This window comes from Schistocerca americana, chromosome X (genome assembly GCF_021461395.2).
Source record: "Schistocerca americana isolate TAMUIC-IGC-003095 chromosome X, iqSchAmer2.1, whole genome shotgun sequence".
Lineage (NCBI taxonomy): Eukaryota > Metazoa > Arthropoda > Insecta > Orthoptera > Acrididae > Schistocerca > Schistocerca americana.
In genome coordinates, this window is record NC_060130.1 from 755,945,135 (window position 1) to 755,965,870 (window position 20,736).

General features: G+C 40.9%; 1 protein-coding gene across 1 annotated transcript in view; it reads right to left on the minus strand.

Moving 5' to 3' along the window:
* Positions 1-20,736, minus strand: part of LOC124555550 (acyl-CoA synthetase short-chain family member 3, mitochondrial) — a 324,870-nt gene that overhangs the window by 45,220 nt on the left and 258,914 nt on the right. Inside the window, exons 10-11 of the mRNA XM_047129506.1 lie at positions 5,222-5,348; positions 4,083-4,228 (exon numbers count right to left, since the gene is read on the minus strand). Coding sequence (XP_046985462.1) covers positions 4,083-4,228; positions 5,222-5,348 — 273 coding nt within the window. The remainder of the gene's footprint in view (positions 1-4,082; positions 4,229-5,221; positions 5,349-20,736) is intronic.

Below are 20,736 nucleotides of genomic sequence, written 5' to 3' on the forward strand. Positions count from 1 at the left end.
TCAAGTAATAGCACGCTATGAAGTGTGTCAATGCATTCTTCCTTTGAAGAGAATACTGCCCTCATGTCAACCATCTTAAATATTTCATGAATATAAAAAGACAGGCATCTTCATCATTTATTTAACATGACCTAACAGTTGTAAAGAACCAACATTTTGGACATATCTAAAAACAAAGATGATGTGACTTACCAAACGAAAGTGCTGGCAGGTTGATAGACACACAAACAAACACAAACATACACACAAAATTCAAGCTTTTGCAACAAACAGTTGCTTCATCTTTCCTGATGAAGCAACCATTTGTTGCGAAAGCTTGAATTTTGTGTGTATGTTTGTGTTTGTTTGTGTGTCTATCGACCTGCCAGCACTTTCGTTTGGTAACTCACATCATCTTTATTTTTAGATATATTTTTCCCACGTGGAATGTTTCCCTCTATTATATTCACAACATTTTGGACAGTTTGACAAAATGAACAGTTTGATACCACTTGAAGTAATAGAAACCATTTTAATTTTGAAAGGTATGATATGTAGCTTCTAATGAAGTACAAGATACATTGGAGCTTTTGTAGTAACAATAATTCTATTTACTATTAATGGTTAATAAGAAGTTACCTCTAAGTCTCAATACATAAACATAATATTCCACAGAATTAGTCATCCTATTAATCTCACTTTAAATCTAAAAAGAATAGCTTAAAACATAATTTTGAAAACAACTGTTCATCAAAAACACTGTAGTTTTCCAGTGCTTAATTTACTCAAGTAATACCAAAGGTCACTAAAACTTGCCAAATTATGAAATTTTATTTAAAGTGTTGCACACTACAGTTCATTATTCATTATATAATTGTTCTCTTTTATTTATAACAATGTAGTCAGCTTTGCAAAAACATTTTGTATTTAATGTAACATCCTGCAACAAAAGTCCCATAGGTATTCCATTCAGGAATATTCTATCTTTAAATTATAATTATTTGACATACCTATTGTCACTATTTTAGTGCTCTGATTTTCTGCTCAAAAGAACATACAAGTTTGTTTACATTTATAATGTTTTGAAAACTAGATGTGTATCATGCTGAAAGACACAAACAACAGCATGGCCACAGTGAACCAAAGATTATTCTTCTTCCACACACAAGCGAACAATAGTTGAAAATGTAGACACAATCATAGAAGCAATCCAAGACCAATGCAAACAGTTGCTGACGATAAGTATGAACACAAAATGAAAGTGAATGCCTGCTGCACTGCGCTTATAAAGAGGAGGGCTCTGGTAGATGGAGCAGTGGATACTATGCCATGTGCACAAGTCATGTGGCCCACTACAGGCAACTTCTGGTGGACAGCCTGTGCAGATGCCATTAGCAAAATATTCTAAGTTGGTTGGTAGGTTGATTTGGAGGAAGGAACCAAACAGCAAGGATATTGGTCCAATCAGATTAGGGAAGGACGGGGAAGGAAGTCAGCCATGTCCTTCCAATGGAACCAACCAAGCATTTGCCTGAAGCGATTTAGGGAAATCACAGACACCATAAATCAGGGTGCCCGGATGCAGGTTTGAACCATCATCCTCCCGAATGTGAGTCCAGCGGGCTAACCACTGCACCACCTTGCTCAGTAATTTCTAAGTGTAGCATGCTGATGGCCTATTGCCACAGTGCATTTCTAAGTATTACGTACAGGTTTATAGCATTCCTTCCTCCTTGGGGAAAGGGTGCTCCACCAATGCTGGCATGAGGGCAACTGTTCAAATGTCTATGGCCTCTGTAGTAGATACCACAGGTGATGGTAACAGCGGTAGAAAGAAAGAAATTCCAGGCTGGAACCAATGAGTAGGGATAGAAATGGTGCTGTCACAGACACATGCAGTGGTCTTTCCCCCACCAAGTAACATAAGAGAGGACCACTGAAAATGGCACTGGCTGCATCTAGGCATATGATTGCTCAATGTGGTGGAAGTGTGGCAATGGTGAAGGTGCCAGCTACTCGGTTGGGGACTTTGGAGATGCCAGTGTAGAAGGATCCAAATATGCGAGCCCAGCCTGAAGTAGAATTTCTGGTTGCTGTGAAGGATTGTGGGAAGGCACCTGTGGACTGTGGCTGGAATCCACATCATTCAGTGGCTGGAACCCCAGTCCAGTCTGTGGGGCCCAAGACCGAACTACCAATGAGGGCCACGCCAATGGGCATTGGTGGGGCAGCATGAGCAGGTGGAGCAGGGGAGGAGGGTGTGGGGCTGGTGACTATGGAGCATCATGGCCAGACTTCGATACCCCACTGATGTAGGCCGGCCGAAGTGGCCGCGCGGTTCTGGCGCTGCAGTCTGGAACCGCGAGACCGCTATGGTCGCAGGTTCGAATCCTGCCTTGGGCATGGATGTGTGTGATGTCCTTAGGTTAGTTAGGTTTAACTAGTTCTAAGTTCTAGGGGACTAATGACCTCAGCAGTTGAGTCCCATAGTGCTCAGAGCCATTTGAACCATTTGAACCCACTGATGTAGAAACTCAAAAAGTGCGTCAAGGCATTGTCCGTCGAGGAGTCCATGAAGTACTTCTTCATTCGAACCTTGACCATGTGGTTGAGATGTTCAGACCCAGTTAGGCTTTGGTCAAAAGGAGGAGCAGTCATGTGATGAATGTCTTGAGGGGCACAGAAATCATGGAAGGCCTAAGGCACAAACTGTGAATCATTAACTGTCACAAGCATATAAGGACCACTATCCATCACAAGCATATAAGGAAATCCTTCAGTAGAGACAGAGAAAGAGAGAGAGAGAGAGAGAGAGAGAGAGAGAGAGAGAGAGAGAGGAAAAAAATATTGGAGGACCTAGCATTAGGGCAAATGATGCTGTCATGGTGCATGAACCAGTAGAACCAGTATCAGCAAGATGGGAGCAAGGAGTGCTGCTGTCACTGTGGTGGTTGTTGTTGGGTGCTGTGACATGTGCACAAGTCATGTGGCTGATCACAGGCAGCATCTGGTGACCAGCCTTCACAAATGCTGTTGGTGGAATATTGGAAGTGTAGTGCACTGGCAGCCTGGTGCACTGGTGTCTATCCAAATATCAGGTACAGAATTATAGCAAGATGTAAGTAAAATAATTAAAATGACATTAGAGGAATATAGAATATTCTGGCAGGCATCCATTAAAATGTGCCAAGTTCAAGATGGTTAGTTCAGTTTGGTTTTAGATGTTAAACACACAACAATCTCCTTTAAATAGGTGCTAGAACACAGCTCTTTGTCTCTTCAGTTTGCTTTGTTCGAGTGGTCACCATTCAGTTTTATTTATTTATTTTTTTTTTTTTTTGTATAATTTTTCAGCCTATTATAAAAGGATGTCCTGTTATGTTGAAAAATGTGACTTTATTCCAAATGAGCATTATTTTGAACAAACATCCAACTAAAAATCAACCAAGACATAAAGGAAAATAAATCTCATTTAAGAAACAAAAAAAGTCTTAATTTGGATTTATTTCAAGCCAATCTCCATTGGACAAAAAGGACTTTTTCTGCAGAAATCATTGTGTATACAACATATTCAATATTAAATTTTGACCACTTTCCTTAGTCCTGAATATAAAATACACCAGAAATGTGTTGACTGATAGAATGCGTTATGAACTATTAAGATTACATTCAACGTTCATGTTCAGTAGTGGAGTACTTTGCATACATATTTTCAAAAGTGAATAAGGTAATGCTGGATTGGGAAGGGAGTAGTTTCACACATCACTTAATAATTACTACTGAATTCATGTTATCTGCTCACCTGCTTACACCTGCATCCACCAGATGTGACATTTGACAACTGTCACACCTGGCAGATGCATGGCATAAAATCAATGATTTCCTCAATGATGGTGATTTATTCCTTTAGAATTTAGGGGATTACAGAAAAGCTGAGTCAATGGAATACTTTTCTATGACACAGTCAACAAATATTATATGATGTATTATAGTACAGTATTTTTTGAGGACATATTTATTTTTAATCATACTAGTAAATCACTTTTTACAATAGTTATAGAAAAACAAGTTCAGTTGAAAATGATATTTGGAGAATTACTTACAGGAAATTTGGTGAAGTATATTTGCTTGAACCTGTCATCAGCTTTGTACAAGGTGGACATTGTACCAGGCGGTAAAGGTAGCTTGCACACAATGCGACCCAGTTCATTGCTGTCTGACTCAGTGCCATCATGCCGTAAAATGTGAACTGCATTCAGATAAATACAGAACTATAAGTGAAAGTAAATGAAAATTTCAACAAAACATTTATGAATTATGTGGTTTATTAGGCATTAAATACTAACCGAAAAATACATATAATTTAGATAATTTAATGTTATATTGATAAATACAAAGATTTATGACAATAAGTTTAGTTAAGAGTATCTGAGACACAGGCACAATTATCACTCCAGAATTAAAATTGAATTCAGTTAGTTCTGAAGATCTGTACACAAACTCATCATGTCGTTAATGATATAAACTTAATTATACTCAGAATTTCCGTAACTCATTATGTTTCGGTGGGTATCAGTGAGCTTTTAAGTGGTGCAAAAGAAGAGTCTTAGAACAATCTCAATTTGTAAGCTTTGAACTATGAAATATGCTTGTTGTTGTTGTTGTGGTCTTCAGTCCTGAGACTGGTTCGATGCAGCTCTCCATGCTACTCTATCCTGTGCAAGCTTCTTCATCTCCCAGTACATACTGCAACCTACATCCTTCTGAATCTGCTTAGTGTATTCATCTCTTGGTCTCCCTCTACGATTTTTACCCACCACGCTGCTCTCGAAGTCTAAATTTGTGATCCCTTGATGCCTAAGAACATGTCCTACCAACCGGTCGCTTCTTCTTGTCAAGTTGTGTTATTAATATTATTTTTGTTATGTCTCAGAACATTTAATCTGGGGATGATATGATTCATTAACTTTAAAGATGCATAGTTTATATCTTTCTGTATCAGATTAAATACTGACTATTAGAGATCATATTAATTCCTAGTCTCATATATGTCGAATCTGCTGTTTTTTCCAACATAACATGAGGGTACATTGAATGGTGCACTAAGTAAAAAAAGTGGATTTCCATAACTTTGTTTTGTGCCACTGAAAAAAATACCAAACTAGATCTACTTCTTTGTGTGTGGTCTTTCCACTTTAGATGCATTTTACAGTAAGTAGATTAATAAAGATTGTAAACTTGCCATCAAACCCAGGAAAAGGCATTCCCGCTGAGTACATTGGTGGTTTTGTACTATGACCATATCCAACACATGTTGCAGTTATTGAATGGCCAGTTTCTGTCTGCCACCAATGGTTAAGTATTGGTACCTGTTGATAAAGAAATGCGTATACATGTCAGTTTACAGTAGAATTTAACAAATATGACAACATACATAACTTAACTAGAGTTAAATGTATATGAATATGTCACACAGAAAAGTGTTTATAATGTGTGTCATTATTAAGAGAAGAAAATATTTGCCACTCATCACTGATATTATAGTGGGTTTTCCAGCATGAAGATGGTATTCTGTATGTGGTATGGAATTACAATCAGTGACAGCTCCAACTATATTTCCCCCATTGTTGGTTGGTGATATGAATACTTAAGCTGTGTTCAGGCAGGGGATCTCTGTTAGATGTGATGCAATGTGATGAGAGATCACTGGGTCAGGTTCTGCCCATAGAAAAAAAGGTGAGCTTTACTGCAAATAATGTGAGTTAGGCCACACTGTTTATGAAGACCTATATGCATTTGTGTGGTTTTCTACAACCTTATGTGGCCGAGCAGTTCTAGGCACTTCAGTCTGGAACCGCGTGACCACTAGGGTCGCAGGTTTGAATCTTGCCTCAGGTGTGGATGTGTGTGATGTCCTTAGGTTAGTTACGTTTAAGTAGTTCTAAGTTCTAGGGGACTGATGACCTCAGATGTTAAGTCGCATAGTGCTCAGAGCCATTTGAACCATTTCTACAGCCTTAAACCAAGATGGCATCAAATACCTGTATAAAGGTTATCATTATCATGGGCCATTGCCACATCTTGCTGTTAGATAATGGATGTTGGCTTTGTACATGGGAGCAGTCAGTGGAGTCTACCCCATCAAACTTAAGAAAGACACTGAGGACAGACATACCTCTAGTGAATTCATTAAAGCACAATAAAGGTTTGAAAATGACTGAAGAATATCAAAATATTTTTCTTAAACAAGGATAATATGTAACACAGTGATAAAAAACTTGTTTTTGTTTCTATTACAAAGGTACAGGGAAAGAAATGCATTGAAATTACACACAGTTTGGCTACCGTGTAGTGAAATTGAAAGATACAAGGGCTGATCAAAAAGTTTCCCTTTGAGGGCTTTGCTGCAGTGTATATGCAGTGTAGCACAACTCTCAGGTGGGTATACAAGTATCAGCATGTAGGCAAGAGATCAGCATGGCATTGGTGTCTATTTGACATGCATGGGGTAAATGCAGAATCGTAAACCCTGGCGACATTATTACCAAACGTGTCCACAGAGGACCAACATGTTATTATTTTCTTGGCTGCTACAGAACAAATACTGGTAGAAATCCACTGGAGAATGAAGAACTTGTGTGGGGGCAGCATGTCTGTCGAAAACCATCATTGTGGAATTGTTCCACAAGTGCTGATGTTGTGTTACACACATCCCCGTATCGCAAATGTTGTAATGCAGAAGTTAAAAATGTGGAAACACTAATATAATAGCTTAATAACTTATCTATAGCAGGTTAATGTTGACACTGGAGTCATTATTTGGAGATGGGTAGTACTTTGTGATTCAAATATTTCAGTAAATCACAAGGCAGCAGAGCGGTAAACACCATTAAAAATAACATTAAATTAAAATTAGTGCATAACAATACACTTGGATTTGCCAGTATTGCCCAAAAATTGCATTGATCAACAAAAATATCCCCCAAACAACAATGGTTGCATTTCTTTAAAATTTTTACTCAAAGTTCTACCATTCTTAGCCCAAATGGCAAAGTATGGCCATTCTGTTCACCCGCACGGTGCCTGCTCGTGAAAACCAGTTCTGATACAGAACAAGGAGGAGGGGTTTGTGGAGAGCGGAAGTGGTATGTGATGACAGCACATTCTATAGTGCATTCATTCCTAAAAGATTTTTTCAGTAGGCTACCTGACTTTGTTTGATCCGACTGCACCCGACTGCACCCTGAACAAATTTTGACTTGACTTCAGATAAGTCATAAATTTGAATACAAGATTGTAGTAGGAGAAAGACAGCTATTGTCAAAAGAGACTGAAACCTGTTTAACTTCATAACTTATTCAATTCAATGTTAAACTAATTCTGCTCTGTAATGGTGAACCTTATATTAGAAGACTGAATTGTGTTTTGTTAGCAAAGAGGCAATACTTTGTACTTGAATTTTAATGCATTTAACAACAGAGTGACATTATCTATCATATTCCCAAATATAAAAGCATGCACCTTCTTAATGTCCTCTTTAACAAATCCTTGCTACATACTTGCACAATAGGGCATTGTATCTCAATGGTATTCTGCCCTAAATATGAAATTGGCTACATGTGGAAGCCTCACATTGAGTCTGTTTTGTGAGACTCGTGGAACTTTGATGCCATCATTAGCCCCCTAATTCCAGAAATAGGCTGGAGCAATCACTGACTCTTTTAGCGTCAAGAAAGTAAAGCACATTTACATACTAATAGATACTGCAAATATCAAGATTCACTAGTTTCAAGTAGCACCACATCACTGTAGAATATCAGCACAGCCTTCATCAGTTTCTAACAAGCAGATTTCATTGAATAACTGAAGGAACTTTTTAATGACATATACTATAAAATATAATGTATTGCCCAGAAATACTATACAAAATTATTATACAACAGTATAAGTTATGTATTCACATAGTGTACTTTGATTTGTTCAATAAGTGACCCATTCATTGTGTTCTGCAGATCTCACAACAAAAGAGAGCTTTGAGGGCACTTGATAAAGCAACATATAAATTTCCTAAAGGCACAAGTGTTAAAAACTGTATTATCAGTATTATTTAGACTTCTGTAAACTATTTATGATCACCAAACGTCAGTATAACATTGTAAAATTATAGGGAACTTCTTTAAGGTCCAAGCACAGAGGTAATGAATATATGGCACTGAAAGTGCCAGAAGCTGGTCAAAGATGGCATCTAAGGATAGGAAACACCAGTAGCTACCGAAAATCAATAATAAATTCATGAGGTTGCTTTCTTATGAAAGTGATGTAGCCACAAGCATTGTGTGGAGCAAAGATAATCTCAAACAATACAACAAATGAGGGGTGGCAGAACACCAGGAATAGTGCAGGATTAAGTCTGAATTTCGAGAGGCCCGCATACTGGTGAAACAGCTGTTTAGCTTGAGGAGGAAGATCAGAGAGGCTATAGAAATAGCCAAGTGCTACTACAACATGAATAGAGCAAATGGTTACCTACTCTCAGCAGCTTGGTTGCCAGCAGTGACAGCTTTTCAGAAGGACAGCTCTCACAAAGCAACAGGCATGCGGTGGGCCACAGCGGCGGAGGGTACACAGAGTGCTGACGCGCCCTAGCTGATACTAGGCAGTATGTATACAGCACTACACTGCAGTCACCACACAATTTACTATTCACCAATTTCCACCAATGGCAAGTAATAAAGGAAACTTTAATGGAAAACACCTATTTCTGCCAATGACATGACACATTACAAAGACCAATAAAAGAGCACCTAATACCCTTCCTCCTCACCCTCATATCCAATGTCAGCACTCCTCCACAGTATATAAGTAATTAAACTAGCATCCATTCAGCAGTTAGCAATACACCCTGAGGAAGGTGTCTTGCAGTAGCCCCGAAACGTTGGAATTTTAAAGTTGACAATGCGGTCACGAACCCAGAAGAATTTTATTGACTGAGCAAAGATAATCAGTTTAGAAAATTTCCAACCTGGTGTAAGACTTTTATATGCTACTGGTGTTAAAATAAGTTGTTAAAGGACAAATACTACCAATAATTGTGACTGAAGCGTTTAAAGAAAGTTTAGCAACAGTAAATTTTGAGGAATCTGAGGAGGTCTTGAATGACAAAATGTGGAGTGTAAAAGAAATGAATGGAAACAACAGATTTGTGTACAAGCTTGTGGGTGGCCATGTTTAATTACTGGAGAAATAATTTACTAGATTCACAAAGGAACCCACAATAATTATGGGATATTAGTATGAAATGTGGCAAACAACACAAACCATTGTGTGACAATGCAATTTTAAACAGTGACAGTCTTGAATAAGTGTTTCATAGAGTTCTTGTGGCATCAGATTTGTATACAGTTTTTAACTTTCTATGACTTCCATGCACCAACCTACTGGGATTCTGTCATCAAGTAAGCCACTGAGATCAGAAGGTGTAACAACTTTAACCAGGACAGTGGATACGTATTGAGCAGTACATGGAAACAGATACTCAATTTTGAAAGGTAACAGAGAAATCAGCTGAGTCATCCATCACCTACTGAAATCAGCATTGTTACCAATGTCATTTAGTCATAGACATTGATATAATCTTTAGTATTATATGTACGTTCCATGACTTTGTGATGTCAGCATGATGTAATTCAGCCAATTAAAGAAAGTGCCTAATGGCCTACTGAAATTTCCTCACAATGGTGATGTTGGGAGTTGTCAGAAGCTCAAGACTGAATACATATCTTAAGTGGCGAGAACTCTGGGAAGCATATATTTACATACAATTTTGCTAAGACTCAACCAGAAAATAAATTGGATGGCAAGATGTGCAGACGCAAATACCTACACCAATATATGTACTTTGCAAACCACTTTCTATCATGTGGTGGATAGTACTACCAGTAATCTTATCATTTCCTCTTTCCTGTACTGTCTTGAATGCTGCAAGAGAAGATCACTCTGTGAAAGACTATAGGATTGTGAAAATATACACAGTGAATCTCTTTCTTCCTTTCATATAAATTTACTGCCAATAAAAAATAAACTACCTGAGTTGGAACTATTTTGGAAAGAGCACCTTTAGCCCATGAGGCTCACAGAAACACAGACAGATGTTGGCTTTTGCAGCACTGACAGCCAAGGTTATGATCCCAAGACAATGTTTAGCAGGTCAGGCTCAAGTAAACATAAAACTAAAATTTGAATAAGATAATTGCTCCTCCTAACTTTTTGTGTCAGTGGTTTGTCTGAAGATAACAAAGGGAGCAAGCACTTCATCTGTCAATATTTATTGTTCTAGAATTAAGGAATGTGAATTATCTGAAGGGTAGGGTAAGTAGCAATCTAGAACTGTTTTCTGATGATGCTGTTGTATATGGGAAAGAATCATTGTTGAATGTGTGTAGAAGGATACAGGATGGCTTAGACAGAATTTCCATTTGATGTGATAAATGGCATATTGCTCTTAATGTAGAAAAATGTATGCTAATATAGATGAGTAGGTAAAACAATCCTGTCATGTATGAGTGCAGTATATGTGGTGTGCTGCTGGACACAGTCATGTCAATTAAATATCTAGATGTAACATTGCAAAGCAATATGAAATGGAGGGTAGTAGGGTAAGTAATAAGGAAGGTAGCAGGGAAGTCGAACAGTTGACTTTGCCTTACTGGGAGAGTCTTAGGAAAGTGTAGCCCACCTACAAGGGAAACCACATATAGGAGACTTGTGCAACACATTCTTGAGTACTGCTTGGAGTTTGGGATTTCCACCAGGTTTGATTAAAGGAAGAAACTGAAGCAAATCAAGGACACATTGGTTAGTTAATTTCATGTTCTATGGATTATTTTGCATGATGAACTGTAATGATGAGGACTGAGTCATTTTACATTCACATCGAGAATTAATTTGTAAACATGGCTACATGTTGAACACTTACAGCATTATTTATTTCTTTTGAACATATACAGATATGAGTTAGTAATTCCTACTCGCCACCTTTTACACACTACTATAATAGAAATCCTTCTACAGAATAGAAGGAGTTTTCAAGGAGAAACTTTTTTAGTTTGTTTCAAAATTTTACTTTTCTGCCTGTCAGACACTTCATATCACTGAGTAAGTGGTCAAAAATTTTAGTTGCAGCATAATGCACTCCTTTTTGTGCAAAGGACAACCTTAATGTGCAGTGATGAATGTCATTTTTCCTTCTGGTATTGAAATTATGTACATAATTGTTTCTTTTGAACTGCAGTGGAGTAGCTACAACAAACTCCATGAAGGGAATAAATAAACTGTGAAGTACTAGTCAGAATGCCCAACTCCATTAACAGATATCTACTAGATGATTGTAGGTGAGCACCACATGCTATTCTTACAACATGGTTTTGAGCAATGTACACTTCCTTTCTTAAAGATGAGTTACCCCAGAACATTATTCCATATGACATTATTGAATGAAAGTATGCAAAAAGTGCAAATGTGGCTGAACTAAGTTGTTTTATGAGTTCCAAACAGCGCTATGTTCAATTTAAATTCTCATCAATATGGACAGCTAAGAAGTTTGAAGTTTCCATGCTATTTATTATTTCTTCACCATGTGCTACACTCATCACTGGTGTAGTATTCCTTGATGTGCAGAACTGAATACATTGTATCTATTTAAAATTGTGGGTGAGACTATTCACAGAGAAACAGTCAATGATACTTTCAAGAGTATTGTTTACCATTTCTTCTGTTTCCATATGTATGCTTTGACTTATTCCAATACTAGTTTCATCTGCAAAATGAACTAATTTTGCTTGTTTATTATATGGCAGGTTGTTTACATATATGAGGAACAATAGTGGACAAAAGAGTGAGCCTTGTGGAACCCCATATGTGGTTTCTCCCCAATCAAAATTACCTTCCTGGACTGTATTACTTGAATTACTAAATACAACTTTCTGCATTCTTTTGGTTAGATATTACCAACTAATGATAGTTGGCTATACCATCAATCCTATAAAACTATAGTCAATATAATCATCTTGAGAGAATTCAGCAGCTGTGTATGAGTAGATATTTAAGATAATTCTCATTTATTGTTTCATCTTAGGTGCACAACAGAAAAGAAAAAAGTTTGAAACTGAGACAGAACAATACATGAGAATTATCTTAACCATCTGGTCCCACAAAACTTCAATTTATATGGGAGAATTCTGTGATTCACTCAGTCAAATGCTTTAGATAGATCACTGAAAATACCAGCTGGTGCTATTTTATTATCTAGTTGTTGAAACATTTTGGGAGTGGACATATAAGTGATGTTCTCAGTAGAGCTCCTCTTCTGAAACCCAAACTGTGATTTTCTGAGGATATAATTTTTGTTAAGGTGAGACACTATTCTAGAATGCATCACCTTCTCAAAAATTTTGGAAAATGATGTCAGCAGTGAGACAAGCCACATTAAAGAAAGACATCAATGGCATACCTTGGTCTATCTGGAAAAATGTCTTGAGTTAGAGATGTGTTACATATATTAGATAAGACTGGGCTTATGTTGTGGGAAAAAATCTCTAGCACTCTATTGGAAACATCATCAAAACCAAAAGAGCTTTTATTTTTGAGAGAATGTATAAGTTTCTTAATTTCAGAAAGAGCAATTGGTGATACATTCATAAGACTGAATTTTATGAGTGTTACTTTTTCAACATACTGATGTGATTTTTCTCTTGAACTGTTTTTCTACTACATTTAAGATATGATTGTTAAATATATTTGCTGCCTGTGACTCATCATTTATATTCCTACCATGCTGTTCAGTAGTTGTATTATGCTGTTCTGTAGCTGGTTTTCCTGTCTCGCATTTCATAACATTCCATGTAGCCTTAGATCTTATGTTAGAATTACTGATTTTTAACATTATGGACATGTTCCATGATCTTAATAACTTTCCTTACTGATTTTTGGTAGTTTTTGTAGTGTTCAAATACTGCAGGTCTCTACATTTTCTTGCCAACAGATATATTCCTCTTTTCCTTTCACAAGATATTTTAATCCCTCTCAGATCCATGGTTTTTTACATGGCTACTTAATGTCCTTTCTTACTGGAGTCACATTCAGGGTGTAGGTTAGCACCTCCCTTTTTATAGAGGAGAAATGGAGAAAGGAGGAGTTGCCACATTCATCAGAAACTGTCATAAATTTAAGAACATAGACATTCATAAATTTTGCTTAGAACAGCATGTGGAAGGATGTGCACCAGAAGTAGATTTTTATAAAAAATCCTTCATAATATTAAATGTATATTGAGCACCTGCAGGTAACTTTAATCTGTTCATAAACCATCTTGAAGCTGTACTGGCACATTTAAAAACCAAAAACAAAGAAATTGTCATCGCTGGTGACTTCAATGTAGATCTCCTTAAAGACTCTCCCAATAAGAACTTATTTGAGATAGCAACTCTATCATTCAACTTAATTCCCACTGTAAAGTTCCCAACTAGTGTGGCCAATTGCTCACAAACAGCTATTGAATATCTTTATAGAAAAGTCCAATGAACGAAATTATATTAAAGGATCAACAGTCAAGGGCCTCTCAGACCATGACATGTAGTTCCTTCTGTTAAATGTTAATACTGAACAGGATATAAAATCTGTTAAATCTGAACTCAAGAGGGTAATCAATAATCCAAAAATTTATTATTTTAGGACACTACTTAGAGACATTAACTGGAGTGATGTTTACAGTGCTCATGGCCTGAATGAAAAATATAATGCTTTTGCTAATAAAGTGCTTACCTTATTTGAACACTGTTTTTCCCCAAAACTAACCAAGCTTAGAGCAAAGTCTACAAAGAAGTCATGGATTACTCAAGGAATAGAGCTATCTTGTAAGACCCCCCCCCAAAAAAAAAAAAAAAAAAAAAAAAAAAAAGCCTGTATCTGTCAATCCGAAATAGTTCTTATGTTGATGTTATAGCGCACTACAAGAAATACTGCAAAATATTAAAGATTGTAATACGGACATCAAAGCAAATATATTACAAGCAAAAAATAGTCATAACAGATAACAAAATAAAGACAATATAGGATATAGTGAAGGAGGAGACTGGTAGAAGTAGACATGAAGAAGGGCAAATAGCATTAAGAGTAAATGATACATTGGTGACAGATGTGTATAGTGTAGCTGAACTTTTTAACGAACATTTTATAACTGTTACTGTAAAGATCTGGTTTCAGGTTCTGTAGATGCAGCCATGGGATACCTCAGACCAGATGTTTCAAGTAACTCCCATTATATGAATTTGACCCTCACTACCCCAGCAGAAGTAATGTCCATCATAAAAATCTTTAAAATCAAAAACATCTAGTGGGTATGATGAAATATCAACAAAGTTAATTAAAGAAAGTGATTCCGAGTTAAGTAACATACTAAACTATCTGTGTACCCAGTTGTTTATCAGTGGAATATGAGGCATGTTTTTTAAGTAAGGTCTGTTCTGTTGTAGACACTAGTAGTTTGCACACATACTGCAATGAGAGCATGCGTCATGTACAAGCATGCCTCGGGAACAACTACGCTCAGTTTCAGCTCTGTAGCCAACCTGTATGTTTCTGTTCTGTGCTTTAAAAATGTTGAAGACTATCAACTTGCACGCAGCATGTGAGGTTCGCTCAGTGATACAGTTTTTGTCAGCAAGGAACCTGTCTTCTGCAGAAATTCATCGACAGATTTGCGAAGTGTACAGTGATACTTTTATGAGTGAAAGCAAAGTGCATAAGTCAGTATGAGAATTCAAAGATGGCCCTGACAAAGTCCATGATAAGGACCACTCCAGTCACCCTTCTTTTATTATAGACGATTTGGTGGCTTCTGTTAAAGTGAGGATTCGTGAGAACAGGCGATTCACAATAACAGGTCTCTCAAAACAAATTTTCTGGTGTGTCAAGATCAGTACTTTACAACATAGTTTCTGAACACCTAAAGTTTAGGAAACTGTGCTCCCGTTGGGTCCTGAAACTCCTAACAGAGGACCACAAAAACCAAAGATTTGAGTGTGCAATGAAGTTCTTGACTCATTATCACAAAGAAGGTGACAGCTTCTTGAGTCAGATCATAACTGGAGATGAAACATGGGTTTCGCATATCAAAATCAAATCAAAGCAACAGAGCATGGAATAGAGACACACACACTTGCCTGTAAAGGTGAAGGCCAAACAGACTCTATCCCAGCACAAAATCATGGCATAGACATTTTGGGATATGTGTGGTGTTTTGTTGGTTGACTTCATGCAACGAGAGTGTGCAATGAAGTTCTTGACTCGTTATCACAAAGAAGGTGATGGCTTCTTGAGTCAGATTGTAACTGGAGATGAAACATGGGTTTTGCATATCACACCCAAATTGAAGCAACAGAGCATGAGGGTCATGGGGGGTAGTAGTAGTAGAGGTGTTTGGGGGCGCACGACAGCAAGGTCTTCAGTGCCCGTGCAGCATCATAGTGAGACGGGTGTCAAGAAAAAAGAAAACCTCAGAACATTGACATAAAACAGAACATAGAAAACGGGGAACAATCATTGAAAAAATGTGCTCACCCACACTGAAGCGTGGGATGAAGCAGGGCGTCAGCAGGAAAACATGGACAACACAGGAAGAAAATGGTAGAGGGAGCTAAAACAATGGAGCAGATGGAAGTGGCTGGCTGACCACAAGGAAAAAAGGGAGGAGTCAGCCACTCTGCAACACACTAAAACCTCCAGCCTAAAAGTTTAGGCCAGAGTCCAGACACATCACAAAGCTTAAAAACCCTAGACACACACGCCTCATCGTTAGCTAAAACACAAGGTAGATCCCCATCAATTTGTGCTTCTGCCCGTGCATCACGGTATAAAATGCAGTCCGTTAAAATGTGCCGGACAGAGATGTGCACACCACAAGCGTCACAAAACGGAGGATCCTCCTGCCGTAATAAATAGCTATGCGTCAGAGGACAGTGCCCGATCTGCAGACGCGTGAGGGCCACCTCTTCCCGCCTGAGCAACTGGCAGGAGGAACGCCACAGCCGAGTGGTGGACTTTACCGACCGCAGTTTATTGGCCGTCACCACCAGCCATTCGTCCTCCCACAACTCCATGCACTTCCTGTGGAGTGCAGCGATGACTGACTGCAAGGGGATAGGACACTGGACCACATCCTGCTCTCTGCAGGCCTCCTTGGCAGCCCGATCAGCCTGTTCATTGCCCCATATGCCGACATGACCAGGCACCCAGCAGAAGGATACCTCTTTACTTCGCTGGTGGAGCAAGTACAGTTGGTCATGTATCAACTGGACCATCGCCTCAGTCGGGTATAGGCTCTGCAGTGATTGTAAGGCACTAAGAGAATCGGAGCAGAGAAGAAATCGATCGCCCCGAACACAATGCATCTGCTCCAGTGCCTTCAGGATCGCGTGGAGCTCCGCTGCGAAAACGGTATATTCGGCAGGGAGGCGAATCCGGGTGACACGATCAGGGAACACCACAGAACAGCCAAGGAAAGTCTCCTGTTTCGAGCCATCAGTATAAACGACAGTGAAACCGTGATGCACATCTAAAATGTTAAAAAACAGAGATGGTGTGCCATCTTTCTTAAAACGAGTCAAATCTAAAATAAGTTTGGGACGCCGGAGGAGCCAAGGTGGAGATCTGCTCCAACCGCGACGTAAAACATGAAGACCAGCCACAGACATCGCAGCGAGGCAATCCTGTGCGCGAATCCCATAGGGCTGCGTCACACGTTGCCGGTTACGAAATAATCGTGCCAGAGGAGGCTGAGCAACGGTATGGTATGCAGGTGTGTAGGGTGTGGACAAAGTTTTATACGCCTGGCGTACCGTAAGTAGCCGTCGCCGCATATGAAGTGTCGGTTCACCTGCCTCTGCACAGAGGCTTGGTATGGGGCTAGTTCGGAATGCCCCAGTGGCCAACCGAAGCCCTTCATGGTGCACAACGTCCAACATCTTTAAGTAAGAAGGCCTCGCAGACCCACACACCGTGCACCCATAATCGAGCCGAGATCGCACAAACGCCCTGTAAAACTGGAGCAGACAAGTCCTGTCAGCTCCCCATGTACTGTGGCTAAGACATTTTAAAATACTTAAAGCCTGAAGCGACCGCCGTTTCAGGTCTTTAAGATGAGGTAACCACGTGAGCCTCGAGTCAAAAAGGAGACCCAGAAATCTCACCGTGTCTTTAAAAGTAAGAATAGTGTCCCTCAAGCGCAGCTCAGGAAAGGTTAAAATCGAACGAGAACGGTTAAAAAGAACACAGACAGACTTCTCGGTGGAAAACTTAAATCCACCCTTCTGCGCCCAGTCATCCAAACGCCTAATCGTAAGTTGCAACTGACGAGTTGTCGTTGCAAGGCTTGAAGAAGAGCAGAACAGAGAGAAATCATCCACAAACAAAGAACACTGGACAGGACTTTTCACTAGGGACGTAAAGCTATTAATAGCGATGGCAAACAGAGTCACACTTAAAACGCTACCCTGAGGGACACCATTCTCCTGCTCAAAACGATCAGACAGGACGTCACCAATTCGGTATCTAAAACATCGTGGCGAGAGGAAAGACTGAATAAAAAGAGGGAGACAACCACGAAAACCCCATTCGTGAAGCTGCGCCAGGATGAGACGCCTCCAAGTGGTATCGTAGGCCTTCTCGATGTCGAAAAATACGCCTAGAAGGTGATGACGGCGGAGGAAAGCTTGTTGTATAGCCGCCTCCAGGAGGGCAAGGTTATCGAAGGTGGAATGAAACCTCCTGAACCCACACTGAAAGCGACTAAGGAGTTGCCGGGATTCTAACATCCAGACAAGGCGGCGGTTGACCATCCACTCCAAGGTCTTCCCTATGCAACTAGTGAGGGCTATACTATGGTAGCTACTTGGGCTCGTGCGGTCTTTCCCAGGTTTTAAAAAAGGGATTAAAACTGCCTCACGCCACGTGTCAGGAAAGTGACCCGACGTCCAAATGTCATTAAAAAGTGCGAGGAGGAGGTCTCTGTTGCGCATTGTGAGGTGCCATAGCATACTGTAATGGATCCTGTCGTGACCAGGGGATGTGTCACGAGCTCCAGACAATGCAGAATCCAGCTCCCACATAGAAAATGGGCAGTTGTAATCTTCAGGAGAGGTGGACTGGAAGTTCAGACTACATCTCTCAGCAAGCGCTCTATGGCGCTGGAAACCTGGATCCTGACTGGTTGTTGCAGTAACGGTGGCAAAATACGCTGCCAGAGTCTGGGCAATGTCTCGCGGCTCCGTGTGGAGAGTGCCGTTAGTCATTACAGCAGCTATGTGGCACCTCCCTCCTCTGCCAGAAATTCTCCGGATGGTCTCCCACACAATGGAACTTTTGGTGGAACGATTAATGGTGTTCAGGAACGTTTGCCACGATCTCTTCTTGCTCTCACGAATAATGTGGCGACATCTTGCCCTCGCCACCCGAAAGGCTGCAAGATTCTCAGCAGTCGGCCGACACTTGAACTCACGCAGAGCCGCACGCCTGGTCCTGATTGCAGAGCGGCAGTCGGCACTCCACCAAGGCACAGGTGGCCTTTTCCGGTGGCCTGTGGACTGTGGAATGGACGCTGCAGTGGCGTGGTGGACCGTGTGGGTAAGATGATCCACCCACATCTCAACATTCGCACGGCGTTCGAATTGGGCCAATTGGCTATAAAGCGTCCAGTCAGCTCCACTGAGCACCCATCGTGGTGGTCTCCTTCCGGGGCCCACGCCATCTGGCAGGTGAATCCAGATAGGGAAATGATCACTGCCATGCAAGTCAGTGACCACTTCCCAGTGAGCACTGGCGGCAAGAGCTGGAGAGCAAAGCGAGAGATCAATGGCAGAGAACGACCCAGTCGCCGTGCAGAAATGAGTACTCTGTCCTCCATTGAGCAAGTAGGCACAGGATGACAGGAGAAGCCTCTCAATTGCTCTACCCCTGGGGCAGGTAATTGCAGAGCCCTAAAGCACATTGTGGGCATTAAAATCACCACAAATAATGAATGGCTGGGGGAGCTGTGTAATAAGGTCGGTGAGGGCCGCTTCATCAAGAGCATCATGTGGGGGCAAGTAAAGTGAACATACAGTCAATGGATGACGCATGTGCACGGACACAGCAACGGCCTGTAAAGTCGTCGTAAGTGAGAGAGGTGAGGAGTGGTAGTCCGTCCTGACGAAAATACCGACGCCTCCTCTAGCTCTCTCTCCACGCAGGTCGTCCTTTTTGTGGAGTGTATAGCCTCGTATCTCAGGGGAGTATGAGGGATGGAAATACGTCTCCTGGAGACAGAGACACAGTGGGCTACCCTGAGAGAGTAGACGAAGTTCCTCCACATGCGTCCTGAACCCTTGCAAGTTCCACTGGAGTATGGGAGCCATCTATTATGGAGGTAGCACCTTCATCCTGTCTCTCCGACGGGGCGGGGAGACTGCAGCAGGTGGAGGGGCAGGCATGGGGCGAGATGATTTCCCCACACAGACATCGGATTCCATCAACTCTGGGGAAGAGTCAGAAGAAGCCTCACGGAAAACCACATCTGCATGGTCAGACGGTTTACTACGGGATTTGACCCGCTGTTGTTGCTGTATGGGAGCTTTCTGCGGTTTGGTGGGCTGTGGGGGAGCTGATGTTGTAGTGGTAATGGCTGTACAGGGCTTCGGAACATCCTCAGCTGTTGGAGGCGTCAGGGGCTGGCCCAAGTTCGCCACTGTACCTTTGTCTGCCGTTCGAGTAGGGGCGACTGGCTCTGAAACACCAGCTGCGGTGCAAGTGCACTGACAGCTGCAGGTGTTAGTGCCAACACTCACCACCTCAGTCTGTGTTGAGGCATCGACTTTTGGAGGAGGCTTCTGTACCAGGGATGCAAAAGATGTAGCAAATGTGGGAGGTTGCATCGACTTATAAATCTTCTTGGCCTCACCATAGGGGATACGCTTGGTCGTTTTTATTTCCTGGACCTTGCGTTCCTCTAAAAATATGCGGCAGTCCCATCTCCAAACAGGGTGGTTCCCAGAGCAATTAATACATTTAGCCGGAGACGAGCAACCAACTCCTTCATGAGCAGCCTGACCACAGTTTCCACAAGTCGCTTCGCCTTTACAGCCGAGGGTGGTATGATCAAAACGCTGGCATTTGAAACAGCGCATCGGGGCCGGGAAGTAACGCCTCACACTAAGGCGAAGAAAGCCAGCCTTGACATGTTCAGGAAGTTTCGTGCTATTGAAGGTTAGAATAAAGGAGTCAGATTTGACAAGATTGCAATCAACCCTCCTCATGATATGGTGAACATCAACGATACCTGCTGGAGCCCACTCACGTTGCAGTTCTTCCTTGGGAATGTCAACTAGATCCCGGCACGTCACAACACCTTTGCTGTAGTTCAAGGTGCTGTGCAGTTCAGTGTCTATGGCATACTCTCCAAGGCATTTGGCAGATTGGAGGTTAGTTGCTTGCTGGGAAGTCGAAGTTTCCACTAATAAGGTCCCATTACGTAAGCGCTTCACCGATTTTAAGGAGCCACAGATTCCCTCCAATCCCTTTTGTATATAGAAGGGCGAAACCTTCTCAAAACTACCCTCCTTCCGTTTCACAATGAGAAACACATTCGGATTACCAGAATGCATTCTGTTACCTAAGACTGGATTGTTTAAAGAAGCGCCGGAGTCAGGGGGACTGACTGCACGGGCCCCC